A 14,458-nucleotide genomic window follows, 5' to 3' on the forward strand; every position below is an offset into this window, starting at 1 on the left:
TTGGTAACACCAATCTATCTGCTCCCTCTTTATGGTATATCTCGTTCCACCACAATCATTTAGTACGGCAAAGAGAGAAGAAAAAAAGCGGCACAGCGGTGCCTGTCTTTCGGCTAATATCTCCTAAACCATGTAGGTTTAGGAGATATTTCTTGGACCTACAGGTAAGCCTTAATATAGGCTTACCTGTAGGTAAAAGTGGTTGACTGGTTGTACAGGGTGTACAACCACTTTAAAGTGGTTGTAAACCCTTACAACACACTTTGACCTACAGGTAAGCCTAGATTAAGGCTTACCTGTAGGTCCAAGAAATATCTCCTAAACCTACATGGTTTAGGAGATATTAGCCGAAAGACAGGCACCGCTGCGCCGCGCGGCCCCCCCTTCCCCAAGGCACCCCCCATGTTGAGGGCCTGGTACGGCTCAGGAGGGGGGGGGCGCCCTTTCCTGGCCGGCCGGGTAGCGTGCTCGGACAAGGGTCTGATGTGGACCTGGAGGGGACCCCCACGCCGATTTTTTCGGTGGTTGGGCTTCCCCTTTAAGTCCATACCAGGTGGCGGGGCCAGCGACGCATCCTTCGCGGGCCCCGCCTACCTGGAGACATGCTCAAAATGAGCGGACTTTCCTCCGCGTGTGTGGGCGAGTTCGTTCATTTCAAAAGTACGGCGGATATTCCGGCGGACTTAGTACGCCGTATTAGTCCGCTGAAAAAGTGCCGTGTGTGGGCAAGTAGCCCGTTCGGAAAGTCCGGCGGGAAGTCCGCTACGTGTGTACGTGGCATTAGATAAAATAGCCGTCCAAAATACCAAGCCATTGACACTGATTTAAAGCACCTGTGCAAGATAGAGGAAACCCTGCAAACATAGCCTGTTGGGGGCACTTAAGGACTGAGGTTGAGAACCACTGGCATAAAAAGTCAACCCAGCATCATATAGACACAATTTTGATTCAACTTTGGCTGAGTGCGACTTGTACAGAACTGAAAAATTCCTTAGGTTTCTTTATTTTCTGCGGAATTAAACATTTTCAGAACAATTGGAATTAGAAAATTGATTGACCAATTCAAATTCTGTATGAAGAATAGCCGGGAATGTGGCTGGGAGACAATCCGGAGTGTTTTTAACAACGGATGAGTCAACAGCTGTCAGCTGAATGTAGAAAAAAAAAACCAAAGCCAGCAATATGAATAAAAAAAAAAAATTTGAAAAAAACTACAAGCATACCAGGTCATCGACTGAGTGCCACCCGCACCTTAGGTATGCAAGTGCTGTCGCAGGGCTTAAGCATTCGTTGGGGCCGGAGGTTTTTTCTTTTTATCCGAGTCGGCTGTGTGGTGGGCGTCGTGCTTGATGATGGATCTACAGGGGACATTTTTTTTCTTACTTTGTAATAAAGGAATTATCAAAAACTGGTGTACTGTCTTTACTCACTTTTTTGCTGAATGGGTAGCGGTACAATGTACCCCATACTCATTTACTCATTCACATAAGGAGGAGTGCTGGAATCTGCGCGCCCCCCTTGTTAAAGGGGACTTACAGATTCCGATAAGCCCCCCTGCCCACAGACAACATGGGGACAAGGTGCCTTGGGATGGGGAGCAGAACCCCTATGCCGGGCTGCATGCTCGGATAAGGGTCTGGTATGTTTCTTTTGGGGGGGGGGGGGGGTGGTGGACGCCACGCCGTGTTTTTTTTTTTTTTTTTTTTTTTTATTGCCAGCATTCTTTTTTTACATTCAATTGTCAATGTGGAAACCTGGAAACAGCCTTCCGTTGTTTATGACGCAGTGGTCGGCTTCCCAGCCCGCTCCTTAACAACCAGCTATTCGTCACACAAAATTGTTGATAAATTTTTGACCGATTTGAATTCCAATTGTACTGAAAACTAGAGATTTGGTAGAAAATAAAGAAACCTAACAAATTCTTTGGTTCTATACAAGTCACATTCATCCAAAGTCGCATTTATATGATGCGGGTGTGACTTTCATGCACCTTTTGAAGGTTTAACTCGAGGTCTATGGACTTCAAGTGGCATGAAAGTCAGACCAAATTAGTGCAGGAACTACTTTGAAGTCACACAGATATGAACAGTACTCATAGGGAAATATGGGGTGCGATTTGTCATGCGACTCTGGGGTCCAAAGTCGCACAAGTGTGAATGGGGCCTTAAAAGGGACTGTAAAGTGAATTATTTTTTTTTATTTTTTAAATAACAAACATGTTATACTTACCTCCACTGTGCAGCTCGTTTTGCACAGAGTGGCCCCGAACCTGCTCTTCTGGGGTCCCTGGGCGGCTGTCTCGGCTTTCCCCCGCAGGTGCTTCTCACGTTCATGCGAGCTCCCTCGCATGGTGAGAAGCATCTGCGGGCGTGCTCCCATGATACAGCCGGCGGCTATAGCCGCTCGCTGTATCACACGGCCCCGCCCCCGGCGCTCTGCGTCAGTGGATGTGATTGACAGCAGCGCGAGCCAATGGCTGCGCTGCTTTCCATTCATCCACTCCAGCCAATCAGCGGCCAGGCTGAACGGTGGAAAGGACGTCGGGGGACGAGCGCGGGACTTTCGAGGGGTGAGGTAAGTAAAACAGGGGGGGGGGGGGGGGGGCTGGGGGCGCAGACACTGTCAGATGTTTTTTCACCTTAACCACCTTCAGACCGGACCATTTTGCTGGTAAATGACCAGAGGTCTTTTTACAATTTGGCACTGCGCTGCTTTAACTGGTAATTGCGCGGTCATGCAATGTTGTACCCAAACAAAATTTGTGTCCTTTTCTTCCCACAAATAGAGCTTTCTTTTGATGGTATTTGATTGCCTCTGCGATTTTTATTTTTTGCGATATAAATGTAAAAAGACCGCAAATTTTGAAAAAAAATGATATTTTCTACTTTTTGTTATTAGAAAAATCCAATAAACTCAATTTTAGTCATACATTTAGGCCAAAATGTATTCAGCCACATGTCTTTGGTAAAAAAAAAGTCAATAATTGTATATTTATTGGTTTGCGCAAAAGTTGTCACATCTACAAACTAAAGGTACGTTTTCTGGAATTTACGCAGCTTTTAGTTTACGACTGCCTATCCCATTTCTTGAGGTGCTAAAATGGCAGGGCAGTACAAAACCCCCCCAAATGACCCCATTTTGGAAAGTAGACCCCCTAAGGAAATTGATAAGAGGCATGTTGAGCCCATTGAATATTTTATTTTTTTGCCTCAAGCGATTGAATAATGACAAAAAAAAATTTTTTTTTTTTTTTACACAAAGTTGTCACTAAATGATATATTGCTCACACATGCTATGGGCATATGTGAAATGACACCCCAAAATAAATTCTGCTGCTTCTCCTGAGTACGGGGATACCACATATGTGGGACTTTTTGGGAGCCTAGCCGCGTACGGGGCCCCGAAAACCAAGCACCGCCTTCAGGCTTTCTAAGGGCGTAAATTTTTGATTTCACTTCTCACTACCTATTACAGTTTTGAAGGCCATAAAATGCCAAGATGGCACAAAACCCCCACAAATGACCCCATTTTAGAAAGTAGACACCCCAAGCTATTTGCTGAGAGGCATTTTGAGTCCATGGAATATTTTATATTTTGCCACAAGTTGCGGGAAAATTACAAACTTTAATTTTTTTTTATTTTTTTTTTCACAAAGTTGTCACTAAATGATATATTGCTCACACATGCTATAGGCATATGTGAAATGACACCCCAAAATAAATTCTGCTGCTTCTCCTGAGTACGGGGATACCACATATGTGGGACTTTTTGGGAGCCTAGCCGCGTACGGGGCCCCGAAAACCAAGAACCGCCTTCAGGTTTTCTAAGGGCGTAAATATTTGACTTCACTCCTCACTACCTATTACAGTTTTGAAGGCCATAAAATGCCAAGATGGCACAAAACCCCCACAAATGACCCCATTTTAGAAAGTAGACACCCCAAGCTATTTGCTGAGAGGCATGTTGAGTCCATGGAATATTTTATATTTTGCCACAAGTTGCGGGAAAATTACAAACTTTTTTTTTTTTTTTTCACAAAGTTGTCACTAAATGATATATTGCTCACGCATGCCATGGGCATATGTGAAATGACACCCCAAAATAAATTCTGCTGCTTCTCCTGAGTACGGGGATACCACATATGTGGGACTTTTTGGGAGCCTAGCCGCGTACGGGGCCCCGAAAACCAAGCACCGCCTTCAGGCTTTCTAAGGGCGTTACAGTTTTGAAGGCCATAAAATGCCAAGATGGCACAAACCCCCCCCAAATGACCCCATTTTGGAAAGTAGACACCCCTAAATTTAGGGGTACACTAGTGAGACTAGGTAATAAATGGCGGGTGCCCTGAAACTATAAAAAAAATAACTAACCAACCAGCGTCACCTGTAACAGTTATATGGTGATCACTGGTGAAAGGGTTAACTAGGGGGCAATCAGGGGGCTTTATGCGGTAGTATATGGGGGTCCCTGGCACTATAAAAAGCTGCGGCTAACCTAAATACCTACCTGCCTAACTAGCGTCACCTGTGACACTAATACAGCGATCAGAAAAACTATCGCTTATTAGGCTGGGTTCACACTGGAGCGATGCGGGAACGCCATGAATCCGCGGCGGGTTCCCGCATCGCATGCCTCCCGGCGGCAGTTCACACTGCCCTATGCGAACTGCTGGGAGTGTCAGTGAAATGTTAATGACACCCCCAGATCAGTTCGCATATCGCAGTGCGATCTGCAAACTCGGATCGCATGGTGTGAACACCCATGCGATCCGATTCTGCTGCGGACCAAAAAAAGGGTCCCGTGCGAGTTTGCGGCGGGTGCGACACGAATTCAGCCATACTATCTGTATGGCTGAACTCGAATCGCACAGAGATCGGATGTGATTTGCACTGCAGTGCGGTGTGAATCACATCCGTTCTCATAAACCGCTGCAATGTGAACCCAGCCTTAGTGACACTGGCGACGGGGGGTGATCACGGGGTTAAACCTTTATTGGGGGGGTTAGGGGGGTACCTTAGAACTAAAGGGGGCTAACCCTAACTGCCCTAACAGTTATTACAGTCACAAATGACACCCGCCGGGTGATCAGGGGGTTAAACCTTTATTAGGTAATAAATGGCGGGTGCCCTGAAACTATAAAAAAATAACTAACCAACCAGCGTCACCTGTAACAGTTATATGGTGATCACTGGTGAAAGGGTTAACTAGGGGGCAATCAGGGGGCTTTATGCGGTAGTATATGGGGGTCCCTGGCACTATAAAAAGCTGCGGCTAACCTAAATACCTACCTGCCTAACTAGCGTCACCTGTGACACTAATACAGCGATCAGAAAAACTATCGCTTATTAGGCTGGGTTCACACTGGAGCGATGCGGGAACGCCATGAATCCGCGGCAGGTTCCCGCATCGCATGCCTCCCGGCGGCAGTTCACACTGCCCTATGCGAACTGCTGGGAGTGTCAGTGAAATGTTAATGACACCCCCAGATCAGTTCGCATATCGCAGTGCGATCTGCAAACTCGGATCGCATGGTGTGAACACCCATGCGATCCGATTCTGCTGCGGGCCAAAAAAAGGGTCCCGTGCGAATTTGCGGCGGTGCGGCGGGTGCGGCGGGTGCGACACGAATTCAGCCATACTATCTGTATGGCTGAACTCGAATCGCACAGAGATCGGATGTGATTTGCACTGCAGTGCGGTGCGAATCACATTCGTTCTCATAAACCTCTGCAATGTGAACCCAGCCTTAGTGACACTGGCGACAGGGGGTGATCACGGGGTTAAACCTTTATTAGGGGGGTTAGGGGGGCACATTAGAACTAAAGGGGGCTAACCCTAACTGCCCTAACAGTTACTACAGTCACAAATGACACCAATGCAAAAAAAAAAAAAAAAAAAAAAGCAATTGGTGTCACTGTGACTGGGGGGGCAGGGGTAATTGGGGGGTGATCGGGGGGTAAAGGGGGGGTGTGAGTGTGCCTGGCATGTTCTACTGTATGTGGGGTGTGTTGGTGCAACTCACCGAACCTCTCTCCTCGGTGCCGGAACGAAAACTACCGACACGGAGGAGAGAATACATCACTTCCTCTCCTGTGTTTACATTACAGGAGAGGAAGTGATGTCACCGGACATTTTCATTCGCCGGGAGCGATCGCGAGGGGGTGGCCATGAATGAATGGCCGTCCCCTCGTCCGGGATCGCTCCCGAACGAATACCGACCGCCGCAGGCACCGGGTGGGGGCCCGATCGGGCCCCCGACCGGCGGGCAGGCAAGGACGTACATGTAAGCCCTTATGCCTGCCCGTGCCATTCTGCCGACGTACATCGGCGTGCGGCGGTCGGCAAGTGGTTAATGCATAGAATGCATTAAGGTGAAAAAACATTTACCTTTACAACCCCTTTAAGCTTTGGCAATAAACCCTGGAAGCTAATTGGTTGCTGGTTTCAGAAGTGAACCTGATTTCGTACGCTCCAGCTTTAGTAAATAAACCCTCTTGTGTCATTAGGACAGGAGTTGCAGAGAAATCAAACGGTTTAAAAATGTGCAGCAGTTCTAACCTTTTCCCACTCCAATCAAGGCTAAGAAAACTGTTTTAAATAGGGTACAAATCTCATATATGACGACAAATATTATATAGTTTAAACCAATGGGTCTCACCTGACCACTGCTAACCCATTGCGGATCTCCCCCTTCACAACTTTATCGACTAACTGCAAGACAGAGCCGACAGCCAGACAGGAGGTAGTGAATGAAGCCTGTAGAAAAAGGAAACATTTTATGTGACTAAAGTCAAAACCTTAATGTCTTCAATAAATCTCAACATCGTTTTCTATTACATGTTAAAAAAATGCTCCTAAGATATACACATCAGTATTAATATGTAGACAACACTTTGTTTTCTGAAGGGACGTACTAAACTGCATATTGGGATGATGGGATGATTGGATTATCGGCTGCAATACTGAGAACTCTCACTAGATGTCAGTGTACTTTAAACACATTTATATCGTAATGACTCCTATGTATGTTTAACTACAATATTCCACCCATCATCCCCACGTAGAAAAATAAATTATATGTATATTCTTATCAGAAATGGGTTAAACAGGTTCATATTTATGTTTAACTACAATATTCCACCCACAATCCTCATGTATAAAAATAATGATATGCATATTCTTATCAGAAATAGGTTTAATATGTTCCTATGTATGTTTAACTACAATATTCTACCACAATCCCCATGTAGAAAAATAATGAAATGCATATTCATATCAGAAATAGGTTTATTCTATTCCTACGTATCTTTAACTACAATACTGCACCCATAATCCCCATGTAGAAAAATAATTATATGCAAATTCTTAAAAGAAATAAATTAACTATGTTCCTATGTATGTTTAGCTACAATATTCAACCCATAATCCCCATGTAGAAAAATAATTATATGCACATTCTTAAAAGAAATATGTTAAATATGTTCCTATGTATGTTTAACTACAATATTCCACCCATAATCCCAATGTAGAAAAATAATTGCATGCATATTACCAGTAATGGGTTAAATATGTTCATTGTCAGGTGTTAACATGATATTCCTCCCATAACCCCCATGAGAAATAATAATTCTACCCATATTCCCATCAAAAACAGGTCAATTGTAATTTTTCCAATAGCAAGTGAACAGTTAAACATTAGCAACTGCTTCTTGCAACATTGTATCAAGCACTGAAGAAAAGAATAACATATTTTGAGAAAAAATTGAGTCAATACCATATATATGTGTGTACACTGACATCTAATGAAATTTCTCAGTATTGCAGCCAATAATCCCATCACCCCAATATGCAGTTTAGTGCATCCCCTTTCAGAACTCTAAAAATTTCAGGAGACACAGTGGCTTAAAGTAGAATTTTAGTCAAAACCTAATTAATGCTAAACCTAATCTCTGCCATGTTCTAAGCCTAATTTATCTAGCCTCGTAGAGAAAATAAATAAATAAATAAAATCGCCATATTTTCCTGTGCTGCAGCCACTCCAGTCAGGTCTCCAGCGGCGGCTGCTGTGTGAAGGAGAAAACCGACAATGACTGAGAGATGGCTGGGAAGTGACGTCTCCCATAGACATACCAAGGGGCTTCCGTTTTCAGTTGCCTCTCTTGCACACTCCCACAAACCGAAACCACCACTGACAGCTCAGCGTGGGACTGGACTGGAGCAGCTGCAGAACAGTACAGAGATTTTATTTCTTTACAGGGCTAGATACTGAAGATTAGGCTAAGAATGACAGAGTGTAGGTTTAGAGTTAGTTAAGTTTTGACCAAACTTCCACTTTAACCGCTTAAGGACCTCCCCACATACATATACTGTGGCAGGGTGGCCCTTAAGCGCAAAATCACATACCTGTACATGATTTTTCTTATCGGCTCTGGGGCGTGTGCCGGCGCAACTCCGCTCCCACTGTGACTGGACACAGCGGGAGCCGATCGGCAGGTCCAGTAGCCGCTATGGCAGCCAGGACTCACCAATCGTTCACAGAAGAGGCAGAAGGGCGGTCTGCCTAGGTAAAAAAGGCAGGCTGCCGTTCTGTGAGAGATCTTGTGTTTCTGCTAAACTGAAACACGGATCTCGGTTTTCCTCCAGTCACAGCATTCCTCCCCACAGTTAGAAAGCACTCCCTAGGAGCACAATTAACCCTTTGATCACCCCAATGTTAACCCCTTCCCTGCCAGTGTCATTAGTACAGTGACAGTGCTTTTTTTTTTTTTTTTTAGCACTGATCACTGTATTGGTGTCACTGGTCCCCAAAAAGTGTCCCATTTGTCTGCCACAATGTCGCAGTCCCTCTAAAATCCACTGATCGCCGCAATTACTATTAAAAAAAAAAAAAAGTCCATATATCAATCCCAAAGTTTGTAGACGCTATAACTTTTGCACAGACCAATCACTATGCACTTATTGGGATTTTCTAAGCAAAAATCTATAGCAGAATATTGCCCTAAATTGATGAAGAAATTTGATTTTTTTATATTTTTTTTTATTGGATGTGTATATTAGCAGAAAGTAAAAAATATTGTTTTTCTTTTTAACGTGTCGGTCTTTTTTTGTTTATAGCGCAAAAAATAAAAAAATGCAGAGGTAATCAAATACCATCAAAAGTAAGCTCTATTTATGGGGAAAAAAAGGACATCAATTTTAATTTGGATACAGTGTCACACGACCGCGCAATTGTCAGTTAAAGTAACGCAGTATCACAAAAAATGGCCTGGTCATAAAGGGGGTAAGACCTTTGAGAGCTGAAGTGGTTAAAGGGAACATTTCTGAGTGCACATCCAGCCACCTACTAATATCTATGGCCAGTTTTAGCAGTTAGAAGATCAGCATTAGCTCCATGCTAACAAAAGGAAATACAGAAAAGAAAAGAATGTACAGTAGATCTAACAGTCTGATAAATTCATCAACTTGATTTTCCTGCAGGACAGTCATGTGACTAAATAGCATGAGCTCCTTATTTACAATATCATAAGGTTCTTTCAATGACACTAGTTTAATAAAAAAAATAAAAAAAAAACCCAAACACTACTGCCTGCATGGTTGCTAGCAGCCTGTGTGCAACTGACTAAATAAAACCTTCACACCTCTGCTAGCAAAGAGTGAAGGGATGTGTTTCTCCCAGCTGTTGGTATTTACCAGCACAGCCAAACAAAGGACCAAAGGGCATATATATATATATATATATATATATATATATATATATATATATATAGGCCCTTTGGTCCTTTGGCTGTGCTGGTAAATACCAACAGCTGGGAGGAACACATCCCTTCACTCTTTGCTAGCAGAGGTGTGAAGGTTTTTTATATATATATATATATATATATATATATATATATATAAGGCCCCTTGTTTGGTTGCACTGATTTTATATCTAAATATATATATATATATATACACACACACACACACACTATAAATAAGTATAGTAAGTAGATAGATTTACACATTTTGTACGATTTTGTAAGATTTTGTAAGATTTACAAGACTGTACTTACAGGGTGCAGGAAAACAGAGTCATAGCGATCTGATAGCTCTTTGAGTTTTTCCTCGGTCATTTCTTGAGTGGGCTTCATTAACTCTACGAAGTCTGAACTAAATAGGACAGAGAGAAAACAAAAACCAATTAAAATCTCTAGTTTCAATGGATAACAGGAAGACAACTGTCTGTGTCCAGGCCTCATACCTGTGAACAAGCAGGAGCTCTGCATCCGATGCTTCTCTAGCCTGTTGTAAAACAGAGTCGCGTCATCAACACAAGCAATACCACATTCACCCCTTCAATGCCAAAAAATTTGGTAATTAGCAGTTATGGTTCCTTTTATTTTAAGTGAACCTATAAGCAAAGTTCCCCATTACTTTGCCCATGAAGAGTCATTTAACTTCTTCTCTCCCTAACAGCACATACCTTATCCAGGATATGTCATCCAACTATCAGGAGTAAGGAAAAAAGAAATCTGTTGCAGACATTATATTTAAGGACTGGTAATAGGCAATTGTTTATGTTTTGGTTTTGGGGTTTGGAAGCGATTGTCACTTTAGAAAGAAAAAAAGAAAGAAAGAAAAAAGGTGCTTATAGGTATAAACTGTAGGCTTGGCCGACACATATTCCTACTGACCCATGAGTAAGCCCAATATAGTGATGGGGCCATTAGGGAATGTAGAGGGCAGATAAGCTTTGACACTATATAAAAAGTGTTGGAGCTTTTCCTGGCAGGAATGGTCTGGCATTGATAGAGTAAAGGGTATACATGGACATCCCTAAGGGCCACCACGTTTTACCTATCAGCAGCTGTTTTTACTTGTTCCGAGGACAGCTTAGTCTACATCTGTGCTAGAAAAGTCATTACTCACTCTGAGAAAAAAAAAGAGGATTTTTACTACTTGCAGCCCCAAACTAACCGCCAGCTATGTGACCACAAATTTGAATATATATATATTATTTAAGATTTGGGGTGTGAGCCTGCTTTCTCTATGTTGCCACACATGGATACATGGAGCCGTTTCCACAACTTATTTTAAAAGGGTATACAGCTTTTCAATTATATCAATATCCTTCACTTGGATCAGCATTTATCTCCTTAGCCAGCAATTCACAAGTCTTTTCAAAAGTCACAACACTTACAGGTACTTTAACACAGCGATCCACCAGACCATACTGCGCCAGCTTCTCTTTAATTGCCAAGATTCGTGCCGGACACTCTGGGTATCTGAACAGAAACAAAGCAATGTCATCTCTGAAGAGGCACGTTCATCTGACAATGGTTGCCGTGAGCTACCAGATGGGAACAATCACCTCTACTGATAGGATAAAAATACCCAAGCGCTGCTATGAGAATAAATTGAAAAAAGTAAAAAAGGAACAGCAGCAACTATTCAATAGTTTAAAAATAGCTACATGTGACTAATTAAACTAGCAATTCCAAATATCCGCCTTCTACAGTGAATAAGTGCCAACTAAGCAGTATCCAATCACATGCAATATGACGGTTGGATCCTCTTAAAACAATAAAGTGCATACAGTGACAATAAACAATAAGGTGCATCCAGTGACAATGAATATGACCAAACTATAATGTTTGCAATGAGATCAAAGAAGTGACTCAATCCATAAAGTGCATATAGTGAAAAAAAGTAGAAAAAAATATTGAAAAATATATTGGCAAATATTTAACAAAACAATGAATAATTAATATGCAATAAAGTGCAAAAGGATGTTGTTAATCAGAATGTTGTTATCAGATGGTGTAGGTAATACAGGTGGTCCCTTCTGGGTGCTTAGCCATAAAACACTCAATCATGTCCATAGGAGAAAAGAAGGAGCTCCAATAGTGAAGCATGTAATTAAAATCGAACTTTATTCTAAAAAGGACATAGTCCTGGGTACTCACGTTTAGTCATGCAGTTTATAGGCAAAACAAAAGCAAAACGACAGCATCAAATGAACGGACTCCACGTTCGTACTCCGGACGTCACTTCCGGTATCCTCCTAGTCCAATCCTACGCGTATCGTCACTTAGACATGTGACTTCATCGGGGAATCCCTATTGGAGCTCCTTCTTTTCTCCTATGGACATGATTGAGTGTTTTATGGCTAAGCACCCAAAAGGGACCACCTGTATTACCTACACCATCTGATAACAACATTCTGATAATAACATTGTGATTGCTGGAAGTAATAATTGCCGTTTACCATACAGCAGTGAGGTAAGGTAGTCATTGCACCTAGTGTGTGGACACCGATTGTTTGAGGATTCACGAGATCACCGGTGGAACTGTGTTTCTGTTCACGGAGTCATTATAATTTTATGACACAGAGTGGATTCACACACTGCATGTCTGAATACGGACTATTTTTTATGTTATAGAAAGAGACAATTAACAACATCCTTTTGCACTTTATTGCATATTAATTATTCATTGTTTTGTTAAATATTTGCCAATATATTTTTCAATATTTTTTTCTACTTTTTTTCACTATATGCACTTTATGGATTGAGTCACTTCTTTGATCTCATTGCAAACATTATAGTTTGGTCATCTTCATTGTCACTGGATGCACCTTATTGTTTATTGTTTATTGTCACTGGATGCACTTTATTGTTTTAAGAGGATCCAACCGTCATATTGCATGTGATTGGATACTGCTTAGTTGGCACTTATTCACTGTAGAAGGCGGATATTTGGAATTGCTAGTTTAATTAGTCACATGTAGCTATTTTTAAACCATTTTGAGTATCATTTATTGACATATATATATTCATTAATTTCTGCTTATTAATTGTGGAGCGCAACACCATTTAGCAATCAAATATCATACCTATTTAGGGGAGGGTTTGTGCCCCTGCCGACAGCTGGGTTCCCTGCTGACAGCTGAATAAAAAATAAAAACAATGCCAGCAATAAAGGTATGGGGAAAAAAAATGGTGTGGGGCCCCACCCAAAATCCATACCAGACCCTTATCCAAGCATGCAGCCTGGCAGACCAGGAGGGGGGGGGGGGGCAAGCCATTTCCCCCCTTCCCCTCCTGAGCCATACCAGGCCACATGACCACAACATAGAGAGGTGCTTTGGGGCCTAAGACCGGACCTAAGGTCCCACGTAATTAAAAAAAAAAAATTGGCATGGGGTTCCCCTTAAAATATGTACCGGAATTGAAAGCACTCGCTTGTCCCCTCCCTTTTCCTGGCCTGCCAGGCTGCACGTTTAGATAAGGGTCTGGTATGGATTTTGAGGGGGACCCCCACACTGTTTTATTCCGGATCCAATTACTGTTTAAAAATGATTAGTTGTGCGATTCAGATGTGTTCCCATAGAAGGCAATGAGCTTGAAATTCGCATCTGAACTGCATCGCAGTGCTCAGAAAAAGGCACAGGACTATTTTTACATTTGCATCGAATTCGCACAGCTGCTGCACCGCATATATATAAACCGGCTCCATAGAAAAGGCTGCCGATTCATCAAGTCATGCGAATCGGATGCAGTACAAAGCGCATCCAATGCACAAATATGTGAATATGTGTCTAAAAATTTTTTGAAAGGTGCCAATAATAAACATCAGACTCAATTCACTGAATTTTAGCCATCATGATTTTCCATTATAGACTATTGTTTTCAACAATTACCAATGAGAGCTGCAGACACCATTCACCTGGCTGAAAATAACCTATTATATGTAGCTTAGTGAATTCAGCCTTATGCCTTAAACAAGATAGAACTTTCCCATAAAAATTTGAGAAAACAAAGACACTTGGCAGTAAGAGAACACTTCTATCCAATGCATTACTTGTCATCCCAAAGACAGTATGGAAGAGTCATTCGGTCATCATATACAAGGCCAGTCCCTACTGCAGGTGAATCTCTGTCCAGGTGCTACAAGAAAAAAAAAAAAGACACATAAAAATATATGAATTTAAATAGTTTTGACACTTTGGACACTAAAACATGTCTAACATATCTAGGATTCCTTCTTTACTACAAGCATTGCTCTCCTGCCAAATATGCGCTTTATTTCTTACATACATCAACATAACGGTAAAGACTAACTCCTGCTAAAGCTTTATTTTATTTTTTTTTATTTTTTTTAATAGAGTCAAAACCTTTGTCAAACCCTTAGGCCTCATGCACACTGGATGTTTTTGCACTCTTTTATAACTGCTGTTTTTGGCTTTAGACGTTTTTTTCTATAGTCAATAAACGCTCCAGCATGTTATCCTATGTGTTCATGCACACATAGGCTGTTATCAACTAGTTTTGGCTGAAAAAAAACCTCCAAAACTAGTGGGTCCTGAGAGGAGTTTTTCATCTGAAAAAATGCTCTAATGTCAAAAACTGTCTAAAAATGCAAATAAACAATCAAAAACGAGGCTCCCTGGCGTTTAAAATTTTTGATCCCATTGAAA

The 14,458-nt window shown here is 42.1% G+C and overlaps 1 protein-coding gene across 2 annotated transcripts in view; it reads right to left on the reverse strand.

Annotated features, from left to right (window-relative positions):
• Nucleotides 1–14,458, reverse strand: part of HDAC6 (histone deacetylase 6) — a 97,817-nt gene that overhangs the window by 67,172 nt on the left and 16,187 nt on the right. For both annotated transcript variants that reach the window (XM_077476304.1, XM_077476312.1), the window contains exons 4-8: nucleotides 13,843–13,928; nucleotides 11,180–11,264; nucleotides 10,241–10,281; nucleotides 10,053–10,149; nucleotides 6,659–6,756 (exon numbers count right to left, since the gene is read on the reverse strand). In XM_077476304.1, the coding sequence (XP_077332430.1) occupies nucleotides 6,659–6,756; nucleotides 10,053–10,149; nucleotides 10,241–10,281; nucleotides 11,180–11,264; nucleotides 13,843–13,928 (407 nt within the window). The remainder of the gene's footprint in view (nucleotides 1–6,658; nucleotides 6,757–10,052; nucleotides 10,150–10,240; nucleotides 10,282–11,179; nucleotides 11,265–13,842; nucleotides 13,929–14,458) is intronic.

Source organism: Lithobates pipiens, unplaced genomic scaffold (assembly GCF_037356315.1).
Source record: "Lithobates pipiens isolate NorthernLeopardFrog02 unplaced genomic scaffold, aLitPip1_a1.2 Scaffold_1, whole genome shotgun sequence".
NCBI classification, from domain to species: domain Eukaryota; kingdom Metazoa; phylum Chordata; class Amphibia; order Anura; family Ranidae; genus Lithobates; species Lithobates pipiens.